Source organism: Phascolarctos cinereus, unplaced genomic scaffold (genome assembly GCF_003287225.1).
Source record: "Phascolarctos cinereus isolate Bilbo 61053 unplaced genomic scaffold, phaCin_HiC Scaffold_5;HRSCAF=322, whole genome shotgun sequence".
NCBI classification, from domain to species: Eukaryota; Metazoa; Chordata; class Mammalia; order Diprotodontia; family Phascolarctidae; genus Phascolarctos; species Phascolarctos cinereus.
The window spans coordinates 162,960,627-162,984,808 of record NW_027555958.1 but is presented as its reverse complement, the minus strand read 5'-3'; the positions used below and the strand labels follow the sequence as shown (position 1 = coordinate 162,984,808).

At 37.9% G+C, this 24,182-nt stretch overlaps 1 protein-coding gene across 1 annotated transcript; it reads right to left on the bottom strand.

The window, feature by feature from the left end:
- Positions 1–24,182, bottom strand: MCHR2 (melanin concentrating hormone receptor 2). Its single transcript, XM_020998270.2, has 5 exons — positions 24,001–24,182; positions 15,564–15,773; positions 6,233–6,427; positions 3,819–3,938; positions 1–2,254 (listed from the first exon to the last, which is right to left on the bottom strand). Exons 1-5 carry the CDS (start codon positions 24,180–24,182, stop codon positions 1,930–1,932), a joined length of 1,032 nt encoding a protein of 343 aa, XP_020853929.1. The 3' UTR covers positions 1–1,929.

The following is a 24,182-nucleotide window of genomic DNA, read 5'->3' as shown; positions in this document are numbered from 1 at the left end:
TATATTACATCAAGAAGCTTTATCATCCTTGCTTGTTTGCATACAAATGTGCTTAGCAATAGAAAAAAATATACAAAGGTACCAAAAAGTCACCAGCTTCATTCATGCTTCATTAGCTACTGTATTAATGTACAACTTGTAGGCAGAGGGAAGGGACTTTTTCCTCAATGTATTAATTATTATTGCATGTTTGATGTTTGCAATTATTTTAAGGTAATTGAAAATATTGCTAGAAAAAAATCCATTTGTCAATAGCCTCCAAGCAGATTTGAAAATTTTTATAAAACACCAGATTATTTAGTGCCAGTATTTAAAAAAGACAACAATAAACAATGGTGAGTTATTAAATTACAAAATATAAATGTGATTGCTTGTATTAGGCCTTAGAGATTTCGGTGCTTGAGCGGTAACAACCATACTCAGAGAGGTTAAGAATGAAGGTTCCTAGATCTACACCCCAAGGAATTTAACCAGCCTTTAAAGGGAAAGATTTAGGTATTTGAGGCAAGTATACATTTTACTATGGTAGCTACAGTGCTAAAAGGAATGGGAGTGTAGTTCAATTTAGGTGCTTGCATCCACTTTGTTGGCACCATGCATACCTACAATTAGATATTGCAAAAGGAAAAAAAAAGCCTGAAAAACATTTTAAATGGTTTTCTATTTCATCAAGCTCCAGTTCTAAGTACAGTGTCTTTCAAGTACTGTCTGAATTCAATGTTTTACAGATTTGATTCACCAGAGAGAATCTGAACCCCAAGGGGAAGGTGGCTTATTAGAATCTTTTCTGAAAGGCTGATTAAAGATTAGATCCAATTGTCAGTGATGCAAATCATTTATATGTTTCAATAATGGAGGTTAGTTTATAGGTTTCATTTGCCACTTGAAACAAGGAGTACTTTCTGCTCTAAAAAACATTAATATTTTCTTCAATTTATACACATATGCACTACATATATATACATACATATACATATGCATATGCATACTTACATATATGTGTATATGTGTACATATATATGTACAGTAAGAGAAGAAATGGTCTGTAAGGAATGCCTGTGATTTGAAAGTGATATACCTTTGACTCTGTTTATATAGTCATGCTCCTTAATATGAAGACTATATGTTGGGTGTTGGGTTAACAATCTGAGGGAAACACTACAGTGCGCTACTCATTTCCCATGGATTGAAAGTACAAGAACAACAACAAAAAACAATGAGAATAAACAATAGCAAGTTATTAAACTACAAAATATACTTGTAACCTCTTGTATTAGGTCTTAAAGTCTTAAAACACTAGAATCTCTAGGTTCTAGACTTAGAGATTTCAACGCTAGACTTTTAAGCTAGACTCAGAAGCACATAGTGGAGATAATTCAACTTTGTTTTGTTAGTTTTTGTCTTAATACTAAAGAAAAAAAAAAGAGCAGAAGAAGCCAAAGCACCCTGGGGCCTCACTACACACTAGGTAATACAGTGAGGAAATGAGTATAAGGTCCCTTCTTAAAAGGGGCTCAGATACTTAAGTACTAATAGGACCTCATTGAAAGGCAGTCCATGGCAAGGACCTTGAGGGCAGCTATGGGGAGGCTATAGTGCAGAAGGCTATGTGGCCGGGTGACTTAGATAGTTGGCAATCTGTGGTGGTGTGGTGTTACAGGTTGCTAATAACAAACACAAACTACTGGAAACTCCAGGCATCTTAATGTAACTCCTGCCTCCAAATAGAGAACAAAATCTTATCTACAATGAACACATTGAACTCATTACATTTGACCTGTTTCATTAATGACTTATGACATTGTGTCATACTTGCACAAGAATAAGGTTACTACTACATTCTATTGGGCCCACTCTATATACCTCCAGAATTGAGCCTTATCTAGGCCAATATGCATTTCAATTCCCTCAGTGAGCCAGGGTCACCCACTAAGAGCTTGATTTCAGTGTGTTTTCAATATTGTTTATTTCCCTCTCAGTTGTCTTCCTTTGGACACGGATACACCGAGTCAGGCGTTTCTGGAAATTGCCACTCAGCAGGATGTAGAGAAAGGGGTTGATTCCACTGCTGGCATAGCTGAGGCAGATAGCGAGGTAATAGCTCACATAGAAAGTCAGTGTTGGCTGTGCCATCTGCAGGTTTACTAGCTGGATCACGTGATAAGGTGTGGCACTCAGGACAAACACCCCCACCAGCACCAGAACCATTCTTGTCAACTTCAGAACTCTTTTCCTGGGAATGTTAGGGTTACAACTGCAAAGGATACATCAAGAGACAAGTGAACATATAGACCAGGGTAACAGGAAATGAGAAGAAAATGATTTCTTTGAAATTTCAGTATGTCTTCTAATGGTTTTTCAGTGGAATGTACATCTTCAAAAAACTTACCAAGCATATAATATGAATTCACTATTAGATACTCAATATTAAGATTCATATTTTGACAGAGCCATAAGTAGCATGGGCCAAATGGAGCTTTCTCCCAAGATGCCAATATTTTAGCGTGGGGGCATGTTCTGTCACCTGGAAGGCATGCTTTTCCCCCAAGGTTACTACTATCCCAATCCCTCACCTAATGGTCTTTCCATGCTGCAGCTAGCAAAACTACTCCCAGGCCATGCCCTCCCTACCTCTTGGCTGGGGTGCCCTTTTCTTGAGACCCACTTTTCCTCTCAACTCCTTCAGGAGGAAGAGATGGATCATTCCCTTCCTTGCAGTAACTGCAGTCTTAGTCATATTGTCAGTGCCACTACTGACTACCTCCCCTGCTTCCGCAAATGATTTTGCCCCAGGTGAAAACACTCTTAGTTATTGCTCTGCATTTGGATACTCATTTGAAAATTTCCCCAAGTAGATCTTACTGATAACTACTCTTGATAGCAATGGTCTATGACTTGGAGATGAGAGTTTAAAAATATTGCATCTTTCTGACTGAGGCTACTGTTTTAGCTAATACACCATACTGCCATATAGGTGTATACATACATATACATATGCACGTTCACATACACATACATACATACATGGCAGTATGGTATTGTATAAATATACATAGGCACATACATATATGATATATGAGACTTTTATGGCACATATACATATATAAGTGTATATGTGTGTGTGTGTGTATATATATATGTATATATACACACATATATATACATACACGTACATACATACAAACCCATCTGGTTGCAGATCCTAAAAGTCTTAGTGCAGTTTTAAGCTATTAGAAGTTTTAAGCTTTAATTGTTTGAAATGGTACTGTCTTCTGGAACATTTGTGTGTGTGTGTGTGTGTGTGTGTGTGTGTTGTGTGTTTATGTGTGTGTGTGTGTTTGTGTGTAGAGAGTGAAAGAGAGAGAGAATGAGAGGACTTGCTGGGTGAGCAAATTTCCTCTATCAATGCAGGTTGGCAACTTCTCTGCAATATATAATTTACAGTCTTGGAGGGTTTCCTAGAAAGCAGTGAGAAATTAAGTGACTTGTTCAAGGTCATACAACCAGTATGTATCAGCAGCAGGACTGGAACACAGGTCTTCTTAGCTTCCAGGTCAGCTCTCTATTCACTATACACTACCTCTTCCTCCTTCCACCCCTCCTTCTCTCTCTGTCTCTCTCTCTCTCTCTCTCTCTCTCTCTCTCTCTCTTTTCCCTCCTTGCATATACAAGCATGTAATACATATATTCACATCCATATACATATTATACATGAACATACACACTCATTTAAAATGATATTTATGTAGCTACGTTGCAGGTCTATTAGGATACATGAAGATTCATTAACCAAAAAAGATAATGAAGTAGATTCTTACCATCCTGCTTTCTTGTTTTGCTGGTACATCTCCCAGGTGTAACATAAAATTAAAATATAGCACACCAAAATCAAGGGCAAAGGGAAAAAAAATGTTGTTATAGTCAAATAAAGTGTGTACCTGTAAAGAAAAAGGAAATAAGGAGAATGAATATCACACTGTGACATCAGACTGATAATTTACTCAATAGTTAATAGCACATTAAAACGTTTCTTCAGACTCGGGAAAAATATGAATGGATTGTCTAAGAGGCTTCATGTGTGTTTCTATGTGAACAGATCCCGGGATATCTTTCAAGTATCAGTGCATGGACATGTAGATGTTGAGAAAAGATGAACAGGGGTCCTTAACCTTTTGTAGGTCTTGGACTTCTTTGGCAGCCTGCTGACCCCTTTATAAAACGTTTTTAAATGCATAAAATATAAGACATAGAATTGCAAAAGAAACCAGAGTTTTGTTACAGTAAAGATGTGATTTTTTTTCCCCATTCAAGTTTATGGACCACCTGAAATCTATCTATGGACTTGGTAAAGAATCCCTTTACAATACAGGTGTTTGCTCTCTCTCTGCACCTCTTCAGTGATGAGAGTGGTCCAACTGGAGATACATAGAGTGAAAAGGAGCTAATTACTTAGGGTGATTTTTGCTGTCAGTTCAGTTAAGATTACTTCACATTTCTCCAGAGTAAGGAGGGACACTTTTCTTCATATGTACCAACATATGAGGCAACTAAATGGCTCAGTGGATGAGCACTTGGCCTGGAGCCAGCAAGACCTGAGTTCAAATCCATCCTCAGACACTAGCTGTGTGACCTTGAGTAAGTCACTTAACCTCTGTTTGCCTTAACCCACTGGAGAAGGAAATAGCAAGCCACTCCAGTATATTTTCCAAGGAAACTCCATGGACAGCATAGTCCACAGGGTCATAAAGTCAGATACCACTGAACAACCAACCAAACAACGATATCAACTGACTGTCCCCTCTGGCAGATCTGTTCCCTGATTGCCTCCTTTTCTATCCCCAGCGTTTAGCACAGTACCGGCAAATAGAAGACATTTAATGTTTATTGCTTGATTGATTATAGGGGGGAAATGGTTGCATCATATTGAGGGACAAGCCTGTAAATGACAAGTTTTCACCTTCTCCTGAGATCAAGTCATGATATAAGGTCCTAATGACAGAGTGAAAGGAGCAGCTAGGAACAGAAGCAGAGGTGGCTACCAGAACAAAATGCCTCCATTTCCATTCTCATTTCTTCCTTTTATTAAGCTCATGACCTAAATTTTTAAATTTCTCTTGTCCCTGCTATCTTTTAGGAATTTTTAGAAATTATCCTTTGGGAATTATAATCTCTGTGTGTAACTGGGATTAAGGGAGAAATAAGTGAGTGGCCTTTTCATATACCACAACTATGCAGATTTGTTTGTTTGTGGCCATTGCTGCCATTGCAGAATTTAGGACTCAGCCACTGTCTGTCTTTGTCTGTCTAATTCTAAAATAAGTGATTATGTTGGTGAATTCAGTTAAAACTACTTTGATCAAGTGGGGAAAAAAATCAGCCAAGTGGTTTATTCTGTGTTCCACAGATAAATAAAACCCTACCTGGTTATCTTGATTATTACTTTTCACATAGCTGAAAAGAGCATAAATTTAGAACTGGAAAGGATGTTAAAGGTCATCTATTCCCACTCTCATTTTACAGATGGTGGGAGACAGTTGACAGCTATTTATGGATAACTAATAGTCATACATACAGCTAGGTAGCACATTGGACAAAATGCCAGGCCTGAAGTCAGGAAGACTCATCTTCATGAGTTCAAATTTGGCCAAAGACACTTACTAGTTGTGTGACCCTGGGCAAGTCATTCAACCGTGTTTGCCTCAGTTCCTCACTTGTAAAATGAGCTGGAGAAGGAAATGCCAAACCACTCTAATATCTTTGCCAAGAAAACCCCAAGTAGGCTCACTAAGAGTCAGATATAACTGAAATGGCTGAATAACAACAACAAAAATGGTCCCATATTTCAGAGGTAGAAATTGCACCCCAGTCTGGAGTCAGAGTTATCTAGATATAGACTTAGAATAAAAGCAGCCCACTAGTGCTCTCCTGATCTTGACTGCTGCATGCCAGTCCAGCTAATCTAATGTGTTGCTTTTAACCAAACATTTTAGTATATTCTAAATCATTTTGGTACCATCTTAAATTCAGGCTGTTTTTATAAAGGTTACCAAATGTGCAGGCCCTCCTCCACCCAAAATGAAAGTATCCATTGATTGTGGAAAGCAAGGAGATGAGAGCAGTGAGCTGAGTACCTTGAGAGGATGCTCTCCAATGCTGCTCACTCACCGACAAGTGGGATGAAGTACTTGACAACTTAATTCAACTTTATTTTCTCTAAGTTTTAACAACTTACCAAAGCACATCATCAGGAGATGCTAAATCAAAAGCACAACTTTCAAAACCATCTTTGAATTTGATGACTTTTGAGTAGATCCAGACAGGCAACATCAGAGTAAATGAAGCTACCCAAAGGCACAAATTGACGCGGATGGTCTTCGACCTTGTTCTCAAAGTGGTAAGCCTAAATGGCTGGACGAGAGCCAAGTACCTGTAAAATCAGTTGAGAAGGGTTTGTGAACAATCAATAAAAGCTCTGAGCTCTAAGGATGAAAGGTTCATGACAAGAGTAAATTATTAGTATTATTATTCTCCCTGAAGTGCAACTCTGTCATGGTGAAGGAAAGTAATACTTTTTGAAAGATGGACTGCACCTTTAGAGAAAACACCTTTTCAGTCTGGAGGGCTGAACAAACCACTCAAACAAATAAATGCCACTACAAATAAGATTGATAATGATAAAAAAAAAATCTTTAGACTGAACTTTACCTTTACAATGTTATCCTTCATAGATATTCTCTAAAAGTTAGATTCTAATCAGAGATTTCCTTCTGGAGGAAGTGTCCCTGCTATGTATTTAAGAGGATTCACTTCTCAGCACAATTAAATTGGTGGAGACAGTTGCAGTTTTTTTTTTTTGAGAAGGGTATTGGAAAAGCCATGGAAGAATGAACGGTTATGTTTAACTTTATCAGTTCCTTTTTTCATAGAATCATAGAATTTTAGGGTTGGAAGAAGCCTTTAGGGACCATTGAGTTTTTCCTATACCTGGAAAAAAATCTCTACAACAAGCTTGATTCATAGCACTTATCCCTTGCTTGAGTACAACTAGTGAGGGGGGATCCACTTCCTCCCCTCTTTTGGATAACTAATTTTTGAGATGTGTCACTATGTAGATAATTGCAGCTTAGAGAAGTCGAACAGTTTGTGGAGGGCAAAATAGTGTAGAAATCACTTCAACTAGCAAGCACATGATCTCCTTGCCAACAAAGACACACGACAGCCAAATACAATGTCAATTAGAGGGAGGGGGAAATATGTCTACAAAAAACTAGTCATATGACATAATTAACTCAGATAAAACTAACAATATTTATAGATACAATTGGAAGTAGGAAAACAAATAGATTCAAAATGTACCAGATTTGCCAGAATTTCTATAGCAATCTATTTTCATCATCGATGAAAAAGTAACCAACAGATTTGTACTCTAATACCTCAGTACCATATGTGCTATATAAAGAAGTGGTAATGTACTCTTAAGAATATGAGTTTGGAAAGGACGGCTGCTTCTGATGAGATACATGCAGAAGAAAATCCATGCTGGAGTTGAGACAGTCTTTTTTTCTTTGAGACAGTCTTAAAGACACTTTGGGATAGATTGTTGAAATATATCAAAGGGAGGAGGAAGAGTCCAAAATAATAGAAAAGATAATGAGAAAATTTGAAAAAAGGGAACTGAAAAGTATCAACTAGTGAGTAATACATTTACTTTCTTTATCTCTAAAAGATTTTAAAGACTCTTTTGCAAATATATAGAGGATCTCTTTGAAGATCATATGCAAAAGAAACAAAAAGGCTTTTGCAGATGATTTCCCACATCAGACCATATTTTCAGAGCAACACAACTAAATGAGAAGAATAGAGAATGCAAAATCTCACTGTGTCTATTGTTTGTTGATTATTTAAAAAAAATTTTAAAATACATTTGATTTGGTGATATAAAACCTAGTCTCCAAGAAATCTCCTTCAACAAGGTGTTTCCCATGGGTGGGGGTGGGGAGAGAGAGAGAGAGAGAGAGAGAGAGAGAGAGAGAGACAGAGAGAGAGACAGAGAGAGACAGAGAGACAGCGAGAGACAGCGAGAGACAGCGAGAGACAGAGAGCAAGAGACAGAGAGAGAGCAAGAGACAGAAAGACAGAGACACAGAGAGAGAGAGACAGAGAGAGAGAGAGAGAGAGAGATTCTGAGAGACTGATATGATTGCCAAAGCAAACATGTAGGCTGATGCATTTTGCCTCTGATAATATCTAAAGCAAGTAGGACTTCATGTGGGGGTGTGGGGCTTTGGGAATTAATGAACTCCCAAATAGTGATACTAGTTTTAGGAATCCAAAGTTGCATAGGAAGGTTTTTCTTATCCAATATCCCTCAGTCTTACTTCTAGTCAACTTAATAGTTTGATCCTAAAAATAAATCTTGTAACTAAAGTGGTGACTTCATAGGATCAGAGATTGAGGTTTAGACCTTGAGTATCTGTCTACTCCACATAGTTGCCAAAACGATTTTTCTAAATTCATTTGCTCTGCTTCCTCCTGCCCTGCCTGCTTCCTGCCACCAAATAAACTCAGGTAGTTTCTTATAACCTCTTGGATCAAATACAAATAACAAAATCAAATAACAAACTTCTATGTTTGTTATTTAAAACTCTTCACAACACATTAATCCCCTCTATGTGCTCTCTGGAATAACCTTACTGTTGTGCTTACTGTTCTGTACATACCGACTCTTTCTCCTATCTATATACATTTTCACTGACTGTTCTTCATGCCTGGAATATACCCTCTTCATTTGCATCTTTAGATTCCCTAGTTTACTTTAAAACTTATCTCAAGTGCCAATTTTATATGAAGATGTTCCATATTTTCCTATCTTCTAGTATCCGTCCTCACCCAAATACCTTGCATTCATTCTGTATATGTAGTATGGGCATGGCAAGTGGTACTTCTTTTCTTGAGCGCTATCTCTTTCTGAGATGGCTTATTCACCCTGGTAAAAGAGCTGGGGGTGATGGTGGTTCCAGAGGGTAAGACTTAACATAATAATTAGCTTTCAGGTTTTGATATAGAAGACATATATTTACTATACAACTGTAACTCCTGAGCCCCCATTGGTATACTTCCCATTTAAATAAATCAACCAGCATGATACTTTTAAGTCTTAATCATAATGCATTTACTAAACAAGAATGAAAAAATAAGAACAATCATAACATAATAGTCTACTTACAAACCTAGTTCACATTCTTCTACCAATTCACATAGTGTCCACTGGGGAGAGTGAGCAAAAATTTATAGAAAACCTAGAATGAAGGCATATGAGTAGAGAAATTCATATTCCCAGGACAACTTAATTCTGAACTGCTATCCTTGATGTCCTTGATAGGAAACAGTCTGTACTACATGTCAAATGCTGGGCATAGCTATTTCTCTTCTGGGTCTCTTCTCCATCTTTCTGGTGTAGAGTCACTTCTCCAATGACTAGTACTCTTAAGCCAGTACAGCAGTTTTAAGCTCTTTTAATGAAAGCAGAAACCTTAAATCTGAGGTCTTCAGGGCTACTAAGATCTGTTCCCTTGGCTATACCCTGAAGGAGTACTAGTTTTCTCAAAAAAACAACTTCCCCAAATCTGGAATCCACAGACCTATTTATGTCTGCTCACTAAAGCTTGGAAGAGGTTTTCCTCTGTCAGGCTGAAATTGGCAGTAATCAGTAAAGCAGACAAACATCTGAGAGGTTTTCCACCTTCCAAACTGTAAGTAGGAGTAAAGGGCAATTCAGGCTGGCCTTTCCCTTCCCCAGGCAGCGTTATTAAACAGAAGAGGATTTTCCTCTCCTCTGCTTAGCTTTTAAGAGTAGCAGAGCTTTCCTCCAATCAAATCACTTCCCAGCAGGTGTAGAGGCTATCTTCTTCCACTCAACAGGACTTAGCTCTAACCAGGAGTGGAGAACCTTCTACCTCGAGGCCACACATGGTCCTCTAGGTCCTCAGGTGTGGCCCTTTGACTGAATCCAAACTTCATAGAACAAATCCCCTAAATAAAAGAATTGTTCTGTAAAACTTGGACTCAGTGAAAAGGCCATACCCAAGGACCTAGAAGGCCACATCTGGCCTCGAGGTCACGGGTTCCCTGCCCCTATTTAAGCAATTGCGCTTTTCTCTTTCACTTTCTGCTTAGCTTCTGCTTCTCCTTAGTTCTGTTCCTATGTTGCTCTTGTGCTTTGCTTCTGTCTTTGGTAACTTACTCTAGTTGCTAACCAACTCTTGCCCCAAAGCAGGATTAGTTGGTATAATATGACTCCTCTCTACCTTATGATGAAATTCACATTTCTATAATACACATCATGGATAGGCAATCTAGAATTGTCCTATAATTACCAAAAAGTTATGGTCATCTGAGTTTCCCACTATAAACCTCAAAGTCTGAACAACAGTATATATAAATGAGCTGCTGGAAAAAAAAAGACATTTTGGCCATCTTTCCTTCAGTAAGCACTTTTTTCTCTGAAGGGCTGCTTTTGTCAGTGTCTCACACACTTTATTTTCTTCCTCTTTCAATAAATAAAAACATACAAATAAGAAAATACCTCATATACATTATGTATATGTATATATGTACATATATATGTACATATGTATATATGTACATAAGAGAGACAACATGTACATACATATACATTTACATTTGTATATGTTGTCTCTCTTATTAAAATATAAATTTCATGCGGACAGGAACTTTGTGTATCACCTAGCAGCACAATGCCTAACACAGAGTAGGTATGTAATAAATGCTTCTTAATTGGTTGATTGACCTTACAGGATATTTAGTCCAACTCCTTCATTTTAAAAATAAGGAAAAAGAGGCCCAAGGTCACGTGTGTCGTAAGTGACATAAGTGGGACTTATACTCAGGATCCTCTAACAAGTCCAGTGCTGTGTCTAATGTATCACACTACCTCCTTAGTATAGGCCTTTGATTAAAGGAAGTAGGTAAGTAGTATTGCATATTCTTATTCTGTTAGACAAATATATGTCTGACTGTTAGTGTAGGGAGAGAAGAACATTGTCAGATTTTGATGTAGCTCATCACCCTGTTGGAAATGCCACAGCATCAAGGGGAAACAGATGCAAGTGCTATAATCAATTAGTCTGGGCTCTGAGATCTGTCAGTGGCAATCAGTTGGTTTGGGAGCCTTGTTCCAAAGAATGTTTGCCCTAGACTATGGCTTCAGATGTTCCAGATAACTTATTCACAAAAGCTGCCCTTGCTGAAAAGCCTGGCTACACATTTTGTTTTTCCTTCCAAATGTCCTGAAGGCAAATAAGATGAAAATTGGGATGTTAAAACTTTGGGAGCTATGCTACAGTACAGTGGCTTCTGCTTATTATTGAAATATTTCACATTGGCAGCCATGGGCTTGTCCTTAATCATGAAAAGAAAAATTAAAGAACTACTTGAAACACTTGAGTTTTATCATCCATTAAACTGACAGCCATCAAAGTGGTTTAAATATACAATTGAAAAGATTTACTGATCACATTACTGAAGCTATAAAAGCCAACCATCAAGAGCTTAGTAATTTACATAGAAACCACTATTTTCTTTCCAAAATACAGGAGAGCATAGATATTTCTTTATATTTTTTTGAGAAATTTGGCAGCATGTTAGAGGGTAGGGGTTTTTAACTTGGGTTTGTGAATTTTGATAGCCACATTTCAATATAACTGGTTTCTTTTATAATTCTACATGTTTTATTTTATGCCTTTAAAAACATGATTCTGAGAAAAGGGCCATAGACTCTGCCAGACTACCAAAGGAGTCCATGATACAAAAAGGTTAAGAATCCCTAGTATATGGAATAAAATAATAGACATGGAGTCAGGAAGTTATGGGTTTAAATTCTGCTTCAAACACTTACTAGATGTGTGATCATGAACAAATAACTTAATCATTCTCAGGCTCAGTGTTCTTCATTTGTCAAGTGAGGGGGTTGGACTCACTGGACTCTAAAGTCTTACCAGCTCAAAATCTGTGATCCTTTGATCAACAGGGATCCCTTTGCAACCTGGGGTACAAGTGGCTTGAGAAATTACAAAATTTTCAATGTATTCTCAGAGAAGAAAAATTAATCTCTTTATTTTATTTCTTGTGTGCATGGACATCATGAACATTATAAATTATTTTCTTTCATATTGGACAGGGGTAACAGGAAGAAGGTTTACTGCAAACCAAGGAGTATGGGAGACCAAAAAAAGCTGAGAACCCTTAAGCTATGAGAATTTACATTCCGTACACTCACTGTTTAACCTTAAACAATTTGGGTTTAAAAAGAAACCAGTTTGATAAATTCCTCTGGGGAGACCCTAGGTATGAGTGAAATATAAACTTCAAGAGATTTTTCCCTGGGCTCCAAGGAGGGGGTGAAAAAGCCAGAGAATACAAGAGAAAGATCTCAATCCCTTCCTATAGAAGTCAGACTTTCCTTGGGTTGAACCCAGAGGTAAGAATCCTACAATAGGAAAAGGAAGAGACTACTTGGGCCAAGCAGGTGTTATTAAAGAGGTTTTCAGGAGGGAGACAAATTTTCATTCCTAAGACAGGTTAACACTTTCCTTCCTCTCTGTCCCTGGTAATAACAAGGTGTTCTTAAATAATGATGATGTCAATGGATTTATGTAGCACTTCAGTGTCTCTGAAGCACTTTACATGAATTACATTTTAATATATTATTTGTAGAAGCATCTAGGTGGCATAGTAGATAGTGGTAGGCCTGGAGTCAGGAAGACTCATCTTCGTGAGTTCAAATCTGGCCTCAGACACTTACTAGCTTTGTGACTCTCTGGGCAAGTCACTTAAACCCTGTTTGCCTCAGTTCCTTGTCTATAATGTGAACTGGAGAAGGAAATGGCAAACCACTCTAGTATCTTTGCCAAGAAAACCCCAAATGGGGTCACAGATAGTCAGATACTACTGAAATGACTGAACAACAGCAACGATATTATTTGATCTTTATAACCACCTCGGGAAGTCAGCACCTCCATTTTACAGATGAGGCTTACAAACAGGTAATGTATGAGGTAGGATTCAAACCCAGGTCTTCTGGGCTTCAAGAACTGCCAGCATTCATTTGAGAAATTGGTGATACTAATTCCTCATTACCTAGAACTATTTTGCTAATAGTGGTGGTGGATAGCATTTAGGGCACTAGCCAACCTCAGTTATTTGGAAACACTGGTTTATTTGAGGCTTCCTGGATCTCAGCTAGAAGAGCCCTGCTCTACATTTATTTATATTTTTATGTAGCCAAAAGGATTTAGGGGATCCCATTAGTGCAAAATCCCTGCATATCACCCTGGATGCACTGAAGTCACCACATTCTCTCATCCTGTCCACTTTGTGGTTAAAAATACAATTTGCAGGCCTGCGTTACAGTTTGCAACCTTGGAACAAGACAAAGCTAGCTGGCCTGCATGAGGTTTGGACTCATGACTTCGGGTGCGTTGGCTCTATACTCAAATGAACAAACTAGATGTAGACATGAGAGTACTAATTAATATGTAGGCTATTAAATTATGGAGAAAGATGCACATTTTACATTTTGAGAATTTTTTTCCAGAAACCTGATAAGAGATTAAATATTTGATGTTAAAATATCTGAATATGTTACTCACCCCCAGTTAACTTCCCATTACCTGTAGGACCAATATAAAATCATCTGTTTGGTTTTTAAAGCCAGGTTCCTCTCTATATTTGTAGTCTTTGGTTTCCACCTTACTTACCTGCTTGTACTCTATGATCCAGTAACCTTGTCTTCTGGATATTTCTCAGGCATTACACTCCATCTTCCAACTCCATGTATTTTCCCTGGCTGTTCCTCATGGCTGCAATGTTTTCTTTCCTCATCTCTGTCTTCTGGCTTCCCTGTCTTCTTTCAGGTCCCAGATAAAATCCAATCTTCTGCAAGAAGCCTTTCCAGATTCCTCTTCATTCTAGCGTCTTCTCTCCGTTGATTAGCTCCAGTTTTTTTTTTCTGATAGTATCTTCTTTGTACAGAGTTGTTTGCAGGTTACCCCTCTCCCCATCAGATTGTCAGCAAGGATTATTTTTCACTTTTCTTTTGGTGTGTGGCACACAGCAGGCACTTAATAAAAAACTTGTTGATTTGATTTAACATTCAAGTAAATGACCCATGCTGACCTTGCTGGTTCCCAGGTCATACATCTGCACAAGTGCTCACATCCTCCCCACCTCAAGGACATGCTCAGGAAGATAAATTCCAAGATACTCATAATTCAATTCAATTCTCATAAAATACTTGAAGCACCTCTGAAGTTATCAGTCAGAACAATGCCCGGTGGATTCACTGATGCCCTGACATTTTGTTTATTATTGAGGCTGTTTTGCTTCTCTGTGGGAACAGCCAGTCAGACTTTGACTACAAGGTATTTCTCAGTGGTTTCTGGCATGTTGTCCCTGTGTGTTGTCTATGTGTCCCTAGCATGTATATATGTGGTTAGAGCAATGGCTGACCCTGTTAGGATTGAGGTGACTGTTTTGATTGTGCACCAGGTTAAATGCCCTGGAATAAGACTGTAGGTTGCTAGTGATTACTGTAGAATAAATTTCTAATAGTGTAAAGTGGCACCACTTTTACTGACCTAATGATATCCTTAAGTCTATAGCAGTGGTATCAAACTCAAATAAAAATGGATCCTTGCTAATGCATATTGACTTAGAAACCCACAAATTAACATTCTCTATGTTGTATTAAATTTTTATTTCTTTTGTTAAACATTTTCCAATTACATTTTAATCTGATTATAGCCTCACTCTGGAGTTTTGCCTGCTCTTTGGACACTTCTGGTCTATAGGACCAAAGATAATCTTTTCCCTGGGAGACTCAAGGGTCCTATAAATATGCTCATAAACAGCTGCATTTGAAACTCAGATCGGCTTCAATGTTTAGACCCAGAGACAGTTGACAGAATCATTTGCTCAGCTTTACTGCCAAGGGCTTTTCAGATTCTCTCTCTTGATTTCTGGCCTACTTGCTTCTTTCCACTGCTACACTTAGGGCAGGACTATGTGAGTAGCTGAGGATTCAGGAAGAGGCCCAATTATTTTTCCACCTGTGTTCTAGGCATTGCATCATCTCCCACTGTTCCCTGTGGGCAAAAGTTGGTTCTCTTGTGAGGAGGAAGAGACAGAATTGTCAGGAGAAAATACAAGAGAAGTAAATGAGAATCCAAGAAATTAATATGATATAAAACCAAAAGACATCAATAAAATAGTTTTTTTAAAAACTAAATAAAAAGATTAATATGAAATGACATTATACAATTATGAAACCTGAAAAAAAAATTCTTAACTGGGGTAAGTTTTCTCCCTCAATTAGTTAACACTACAGTGAAGAGCAAAAAGAAAACAGCCATACTGTTGAGAAACTAACACCAGTTTTGCCCTGTATTTGAAAATCTCTGCTGAATGTTCTACTTGTAAAGCCAAATTCAAGTTTCCCTTATTTTTCAGCCATTAATGAGGTATTTCAAAGCACATCTGCCTACCTGTCCAAACTCATTACAGTCATGATTGCACTGCATGCAAATTGGTTGCAGGTGTCCAGTGAGGTAATGATGGTGCACAGAAGACTCCCAAATACCCACTCTCCTCCTCGGGCCCATTGATGAATAAGAAAAGGCATTCCAATTATATGGACCAAATCAGCCACAGCCAGGTTACAGATATATATGTCTGGGATTGTTTTTTTCCTAGACCTAAAACAAATAGAGAAAGATTAACAACTAATCAAAAATGCTATCTCCTCTCAAACCCATGACACCTGGGGAAAAACTCGTTATCCTAGAGAACATTAAAATATATGCTTACTTTTCAACAGATAAAAGAAAAACTGATTTGCATCATTTTAATTTTATTCAAAAATCTCAAAATTGGTTTAGCCATGACACTATTTGTCATTTTCCTCCAACCACTGCCCTCCCCCTACTTAGTCTGAACCTGTGATTTCTTGGGTATAGGAAAACCTCTCCACTGATACACACCCATACATATACATATACTATATACATCTATACATACATACATACATACATACATACAGACAGACATAGATGCATACATACATATATATTAACAACTCTTTTGTGGCATAGTAGATAGACTACTACATTTATAGTCATGAACATCTAAATTCTAAATCCTACCTCTGATTTAGTTACATATCTCCGGGCAAGTCACCAGGCCTCACTTCTCTAAAATGAGTGAGTTACAAAGAGATCATAAAAAAGGGAAAATACACAAAAATACTTATAGCAACTCTTTTCATGGTGGCAAAGAATTGGAAACTGAGGGGATGCCCATCAATTGGGGAATGACTGAACAAGTTGTGGTATATGAATGTAATAGAATACTATTGTTCCATAAGAAATGATGAGCAGGTGGATTTCAGAAAAAACCTGGAAAGACTTGAATGAACTGATACTGAGTGAAGTGAGCAGACCCAGGAGAACATTGTACACTGTAATATCAACACTGTGCAATGACCAACTTTATTAGACTTAGCTCTTCTGAGTAATGCAGTGTTCTAAGACAATTTCAAAAGATTCATGATGGAAAATGCTATCCACATCTAGAGAAAGAACTATGGAATCTGAACGCAGATTGAAGAATAGTATTTTCTCTTTCTTTGTTGTTTTGTTTTTTCTTTCTCATGGTTTTCCCATTTTGCTCTGATTCTTCTTTCACAACATGGCTAATGTGGAAATATGTTTAATATGACTGTACAGGTATAGCCTATATCAGATTGCATGCTGTTTTGGGGAGGGAGGGGGGGAAATTTAGAACTCAAAATCTTATAAAAGTGAATGTTGAAAACCAAAAATAAATAAATAAAATAAAATAAGCAGGCTAGATTAGATGGCTTCTATGTCCCTTTCAACTCTTTATTTGTGATCTTATGAAAGTTAGAGCTGGAAAAGTCTTCAGTCCTGGAATAAAGAACTAGAAGGGACCTTAGAGGTCATCTATACAAAATCCCTCATTTTACAGAATAGGAAACTGAAGCCAAGAGCAGTTTTTCTGAGCTCACAGGGTAAGTTACAGGGTTTATACTTGAACCTGAGTAGGTCCCCTGACTCTAAGTCTAGAACATTAAGTATAACTTGCCTGTGGTCAGAGTATGTGAAAGCAGAACTTGATTCTCAGTTTTCACAACTACTGGGGCTGAGCCTCTATTCCCCTTACCATCTTCCATAGATACCTAAGTTTAGAATTGTTGTTATTGTAGTTCAGTCACTTTCAGTCATGTCCAACTCTTTGTGACCTCATTTTTGGGTTTTCTTGGCAAAGGTACTGGAATGGTTTGCCATTTCCTTTTCCAGCTCATTTTACAAGTATTAAGTGACTTACTCAGGGTCACACAGTTAGTAAGTGTCTCAGGCCAGATTTGAACTCAGGAAGAGGAGTTTTCCTGACTCCAGGCCTGGCACTTTATCCCTTGAGCCACCTAGCTGCCCCTAAGCTTAGAATGCTGGGTCCAGTTAGCCATGTGAGCTAACGCTGAGGAAACTGAGGTTCCGAGTTATAGTGACTTGGCCAGTTCACACAACTAGTGTCTGTGATGGAAATAAAATCCATTTTCTCCAGAATGTATACTCTCTATATTTCACTCCACTGCCTTCATCTTTTTTATCCTTATTACCTAGCTTAGCATTTTTTTCACATATTGGATGATTTATGAATGTGTGTTTCCTTATTGTTGAATTATTATTATTTATTACTAATGAATTATTATTAAATACCACTATTTGAAGCACTCAGTGCCATCAAAATAGATCTGGCTCCTGCCTTATGGTCTGGCTAGGTGCAGGAATTTTGTACATTTTGGGGGGGATCTAGACCTGTGATTTTGCAGGTATAGAGACCTCCTTGTGTGGAAATATCCTCTACCCATGCTCTTCGGCAACTGGTCTATAACTTACAGTCTCATAAGACAGAAGTGGGGCAATGGACAGAATACTGGGTCTGGAGTCATGAAGATCTATGTTCAAATTCAGCCTCAGACGCTTATTAGATGTGTGACCTTTGACAAGCTACCTAACCTGTCTGTCTCAATTTCTTCAATTGTAAAATGGGGATAATGATAGCACCTTCCTTGGGGGGTTGTTATGAGAATTAAAAAAGATAATATCTGTAAGTAAATTTGGCATCATGCCTGACACATAGTATGCATTTATTTCCTTCTTTCCTTTTCTCTTTCCTTTCTTCCTTCCTTCCTTTCTGAATTGTTGGTGAGGAGTGGGAATGGGGGGGGCTGAGAAATTAAATGACTTGCGCAGGATTACAGGATCTAAATCTATGATCCTATTGTATATGGTAAGAATTATTTTTAAAACAACTTTGTTTTTGTTTACAAGAATAAAAAAACTAAATGATGTAGTGAACATAGCAGAAACCTTGAATTCTGACTCTGGGAACAACAACAAAAAAAAGACGTTTCCTTAGGGATGTAACAGCTCAGATATACCTAGGCAATAAATGCAAAGGAATCCATTCATTAAATATTTTATGACTGCAAATGGCATCATACAAAACAAAAGCTACGGGAAAATCCTCTAACCTGCTGTTTATGTGTGAAACATTTTTATCGGTGTGGTTTCATTCCCCATGAGCTCCTGTGTCTTTTGCATTATGTGTGCCTGCTCATTGTTGTGGGTGAAAAGAGAGTTTTAGAGGTGTGTGTGTGTGTGTGTGTGGGTGGGTGGGTTTAAGTACAATCATGTTTGAAAGGCTGCTTGTCCCTATCTGCTTACCCAATAGGACGCAGAACTTAAATCTACATTTTGATTTATTTTTCCAAGTCCTCTTTGCATTTCTTGCTGTCAGGCTTCAATAGATAGCTATCTTACACATTGCAAGGGTTTAAGAGACAAATGAAGAGAAGTTGTTTTGGTTTCTTAAGCTGGAATTACAGTCTAAATGTGGCCCATAGTTGACTTCCTGTTTATCTGTTTATTAGGAGTCAAGTTCAAGGCTCTTGAATGTCACTACAGATCTGCAAATCTCTTCCAAGTTGGTAACCTTGACTTCCAAAAGTTGATTTTGTTTTACTTAAATGATAAGGACATATAATTTCATTGGTATATTTTGAACACCCCTTGAAGTTAGATTTGAGTTCGTCTTCCTGTTTCCTCCTCTCTCTGCCTTGGTTTCTTCTGATTCTAGTGTTCTACCTGCTATATCATGCTGCCTTTAGATAGGTAGCATGACAAACTGGATGGAGTGCTGGGTTTAGAGGCAGAAGACTTGGGTTCAAATTCCTACCTCAGACCCTTACTAGCTGTGTGACCCTGGACAAGTCACAATCTCTCATACCCTCTTGTTTTCCTCATCTGTAAAGTAAATAGTTGAACTCAGTGTCCTCTAAGGATTCTTCTAGTTCTAATCTATAATCTTATGACCCTTCAGTTTATCATTATTTCGGTCCAATTCTCCATACGTATTTCTAGTCTTCTTTTGATAAACATAGACATCTGTTCACAGCTTATCAATTTTTCCATCTGACTTTAGGGTCTATTATTTTTCATCTCTCTAACATAATTATATATATAATACGTAAATGTGAATTTTCTTTTCCCTTATTTAGATAGATTTAATATTTTTAAATTCAGAAACAAGAATGCCTAATAAGAATGCCTTAAAAGCTTAATACAACACTTTGTAAAAATACAGTGTTAGCTAAATGCCTAGCAATAAAAGATGAGCATTAAGTTGCTTTCAAGTACTACATGGAAGATTAAAGCATTCATTTTAAAAGCTGCATTAATATTCCTTTAGCTAAAAAGGCTGGCTCTTTTTTCATGAATCCTCCATCAAATGAGGATGAGGTGAAGAAAGGAGAGATTTTTAACAAGAGTAATAAAAATCAATATATGGATTCAGGTATTCTTTTAGCTAAGCAATTCTTTACTGCATTTGGACTTATCATGCTTCTATGTGTCATTAGTTCAGGACTGATTTTTTTTTTGGCTAGGCAATGGGGTTAAGTGACTTGCCCAGGGTCACACAGCTAGTAAGTGTTATGTGTCTGAGGTCGGATTTGAACTCAGGTCCTCCTGAATCCAGGGCCGGTGCTCTATCCACTGCGCCACCTAGCTGCCCCCCAGGATTGATTTTTAATAAAGAATTCACTTTCTGTGTTCATTGCTTTCTTCCAACCATATTTTTAGAGCCAGTTTAAGGGTAGCAGGAAGAGGGAGCTACTTAGTCCTGATGGGACAGAATTATGTCAGAAGAGCCCCTTGGGTCAAAATTATCACCCCATCAGTCTATCATGGTGGGGAATTCTGAAATTTTCCCATTGGAGAGTTAGTTTAATCTTTGCAGTATTTAAGATACACCTATTAAAACTGTAAATATTCCTGAGAGAGGTAGGCCATGTGTGAATTGACCAAGATATAGGATACTGCATATTTAGGAGAGGAGAAGAGATGTACACTTACTCATTGAATGACCCTAGAAAATCATTTTGCCCGTTTCTTCTGTTAAATAAAGACATTAGATGCAATAGTTTTTAAGGTTTCTTCCAGTTCTAAATGCAAGACTATGTCTATAATTATGTAGAAGAATACCAAAGACAGTCTGACTTCAGCTTACTGTAATTGGCCCTATTTATTTCTTACTGTACTCCAAAATAAGATTCAGGATGACCTGAATTCAAATTTGGCCTCAGGCACTTACTACCTATGTGACTTTGGGCAAGTCACTTAACCTCTGTTTGCCTTAATCCACTGGAGAAGGAAATGGCAAACCACTCCAGTATCTTTGACAAGAAAACCCCATGGACACTGTGGTCCACAGGGTCACGAAAACTGGACATGACTGACTGAACAAATGAACAACAAATGCCCCTGAATATGCCCTCTGCTCAGTTCAGATTGCTCATCTAATAGTCAGGCCCTATCTACCAAGCTCATGTCTACCTTCAGGTATTTGCTTATACTGTTCCTTGATCTGGAATGCTCTGAAATGCCTTTCTCTTTCCTTTCTACCTAGATAGCCTTCAAGACCCATCTCAAATCTTACCTCATTCATGAATTCTACCTTGCATACAATTGCTTTCCTGCCTTCCCGCTATAATACCCCTACCATTCATTTTGCACTTCATTATTTTCTCTGTTGTATTGTTCTCTAATTACTTCATGTGTGTAAATCTTGACTTTTCAATTGGATTGTGAGCTTCACACTGATACTCAAATTCGTTTTCTTTTTTCATATCTTGTCACCTAACAAAATGCAGTGCTTGCAATAGGCACTTATTAATTATTGAACTGATTATGTAGCTGTTTTCAGAAATGATTTCTTTCCTTCACTTGGTATTGGGAAGGTGGATTTTTAGTTAGTACTTCAGGTGCTATGTATGATCAAATCCTTTCTAAGGAAATTTCTCAGGTCTTTCAACCATTGATGATTAAATAGTACATCAAATGCTAATGAGGCAGGTTCTCTTAACAGAAGTAATACTCTGTGGCAGTCGCAGCAGAACTGGGGACTCCAAGTTCTAACTTTAATCTAAATCAATGGAAAAGTAGTTTGATTTTTTTAGGCAATTGGGGTTAAGTGACTTGCCCAGGATCACACAGTTAGTAAGTGTCAAGTGTTTGGTCTGAAGCTGGATTTAAACTCAGGTCCTCCTGACTTCAGGGCCAGTGCTCTATTGACTGTGCCACCTAGCTGCCCCTACAAGTTTGATTTTTGAAATGTCATTTTATAGGCACCATTTCAGAATGTATCTTTACTGAATTTGGAGTACAAGCATTTCTTGGACATTTCATATGCTCATTTTCAGATGTTATTAAAAATTCTTCTGAAAGTCTAGATAAACCACTTTCTAAATAACAGCAACATTAATGCTACAGAGATAGTAGCAGGTTGAGCTTGTAAGGCATTCTGAGTAATGACAGCGACTGGCTGGAGAAGTGAAATCTTAGGCTATTTCCATATAATTGATTGACTCAGTCAAGGCAGGGTCAATTGGTATGGGGAGGCTCACAATGAAAGTCTATTAATGACCCACAGCTATATAATTAGCTGCACAGCGATCCAAATCAGGGCTTAAAATGAACCAGGTCATCATTTAGATAGATTCATGGTCTAAACATTTAAACATGGGCAAAGATCCAAAGAAAACAGGAGGATGGTTGTTGCAGGAGGTCCAGATCATACCTATGGGAGAGTTAAAATAAAATCATTCATAGGTTTATAGATCTAGAGCTGGAAAGGACATTCAAGGTCAGGCAGTCCAGCTCCTTCAGTTTTATAGATGAAGAAACTCAGGTGCAGAGAAATTAAGTATTTTGCCCAGGATCACAAATCTAGTACTAGGTTTTCCTGATTCTCAAAGTCTAGCACTCTATCCATTAGACCATATTCTCTTTCTCATTTTCTGTTCTGACTGAAGCTCAAACTAAGAAGGATAGGATGAAATGGGATGAGATGGATACAATAGGATGGGATGGGATGGAAAGGGATGAGATATGATTAGATAAGATAGGAATTTTAGAGTTTGGAAGGAACTTAAAAGTACAGCCTCCTCAATTTACAAGTTAAAGAAATGAAGGGACATCTAGGTGGTGCAGTGTATGGATCCTAGGTCTGGAGTCAGGAAGACCTGAATTCAAATCTGATCTCAGACACTTAACTGGCAGTGTGACCCTGGGCAAGTCAGATACCTTGTTTGCCTCAGTATCCTCATCTGTAAAATGAGCTGAAGAAGGAAATGGAAAACCATTCCTGTATCTTTGTCAAGAAAACTCCATGAAAAGTCAGACACAACTGAAAAAAGACTCAGTAACAGCAACAACGACAAAAAATGAAACGGAAACTCAGAGTTTAAGTTGTTTGTTTATAGTTACATGGCTAGAAAGCAGCAGAACTAGGTTCTTGATAAGAGATGCTAATAATCACAATGAGCATAAGTGAACTTTAAGCTCATACATTTACTGAGGTGAACTGAGGTTGCTTTTGAGCAAACTAAAAAAAATTATAACTCTATAGATACTTGGCTGAATTTTGAGTTGAGAGGAATAAAGAGAGCCAAATGTAGTTTAGGAACAGAGGGTTTGGGAATATGGTGAGAAATTAGTTTAATAGTTGCAGGAGATTCTCAGTTTGGCATATATGGAGATAATTTCTACTAAAAGGCAGAGCCAACCATCTGGTTGCCTTCTATCCTCTGGAGAACAGAAAGCATCTGTGTATTTTCAGGGTATAAAGCTGAGAGATCAACTCAGTTTTCTGATCTATGACTCAGATGAGGATTTCCTATAGGGAGCAATTCTCTGGTGACCCATCTTCAAAACCTGTTAGAGTTTATGTACTTCTGGGATCATCATCCTCCTTGAAATCTTTCTCCATGACCTTAGTAGATGGTTTTTAGGGCCGGAAAATTCATCACTCAGCAGCCAACTTTCAGTAATGAATCTCTTCAAACTTACCTATGCTGGTCTGCATATTCCTACATGCAATCTGTCACCTGGTCCATACTCAAAGACTTCTTAGGTTGGTAGTATTTGCCAGTTTGCAATTGGCTATCATAGCCCTTCTAGAGCTTTTGCTTCACTTCCTTGCTGTAATGAGGCATGAGTCAGACTTAATGGTAAGTAGCATAATGCTCCAGGTTAACAATTTATTAATGTATTAAAGACGCTTCAACTTTAACCTCTTCAAAAATTCACCAGCATACCAGCAGACACTGAATATGATTCTGCCCTCCCAAGACATATATGAGAATCAGCTAGTGTCTTAGCTGCTGCACTCACCTGATAAGGTTTCATTGCCTGAAAAGTTGGCCAAGTATTTTAGGAAATATTTTAAAGGCTTAGACATGTAAAGTACAATTTTGTGGGAAGAAAGTCTTGCTTTGAAATCATAGCTTGACAGGATTGAGAAAGGAAAGAAAATGAGTCTTTAAATTCATTCTCATACCTTATTATAGTGAACACAATGAGAATATTGCCTACTAGGCCTGTGGAGCAGAGAATTCCAATCAAGGAAGGAAGGATGATTGTTTCTGCCATACTGATGCTCTGGTAAGAGAACTCTCTGCTTTGGGATAGGTTCAAAGGGTTAGAGGTGGTATTCCAAAAGCTGGGCTGAAATGAATTCAT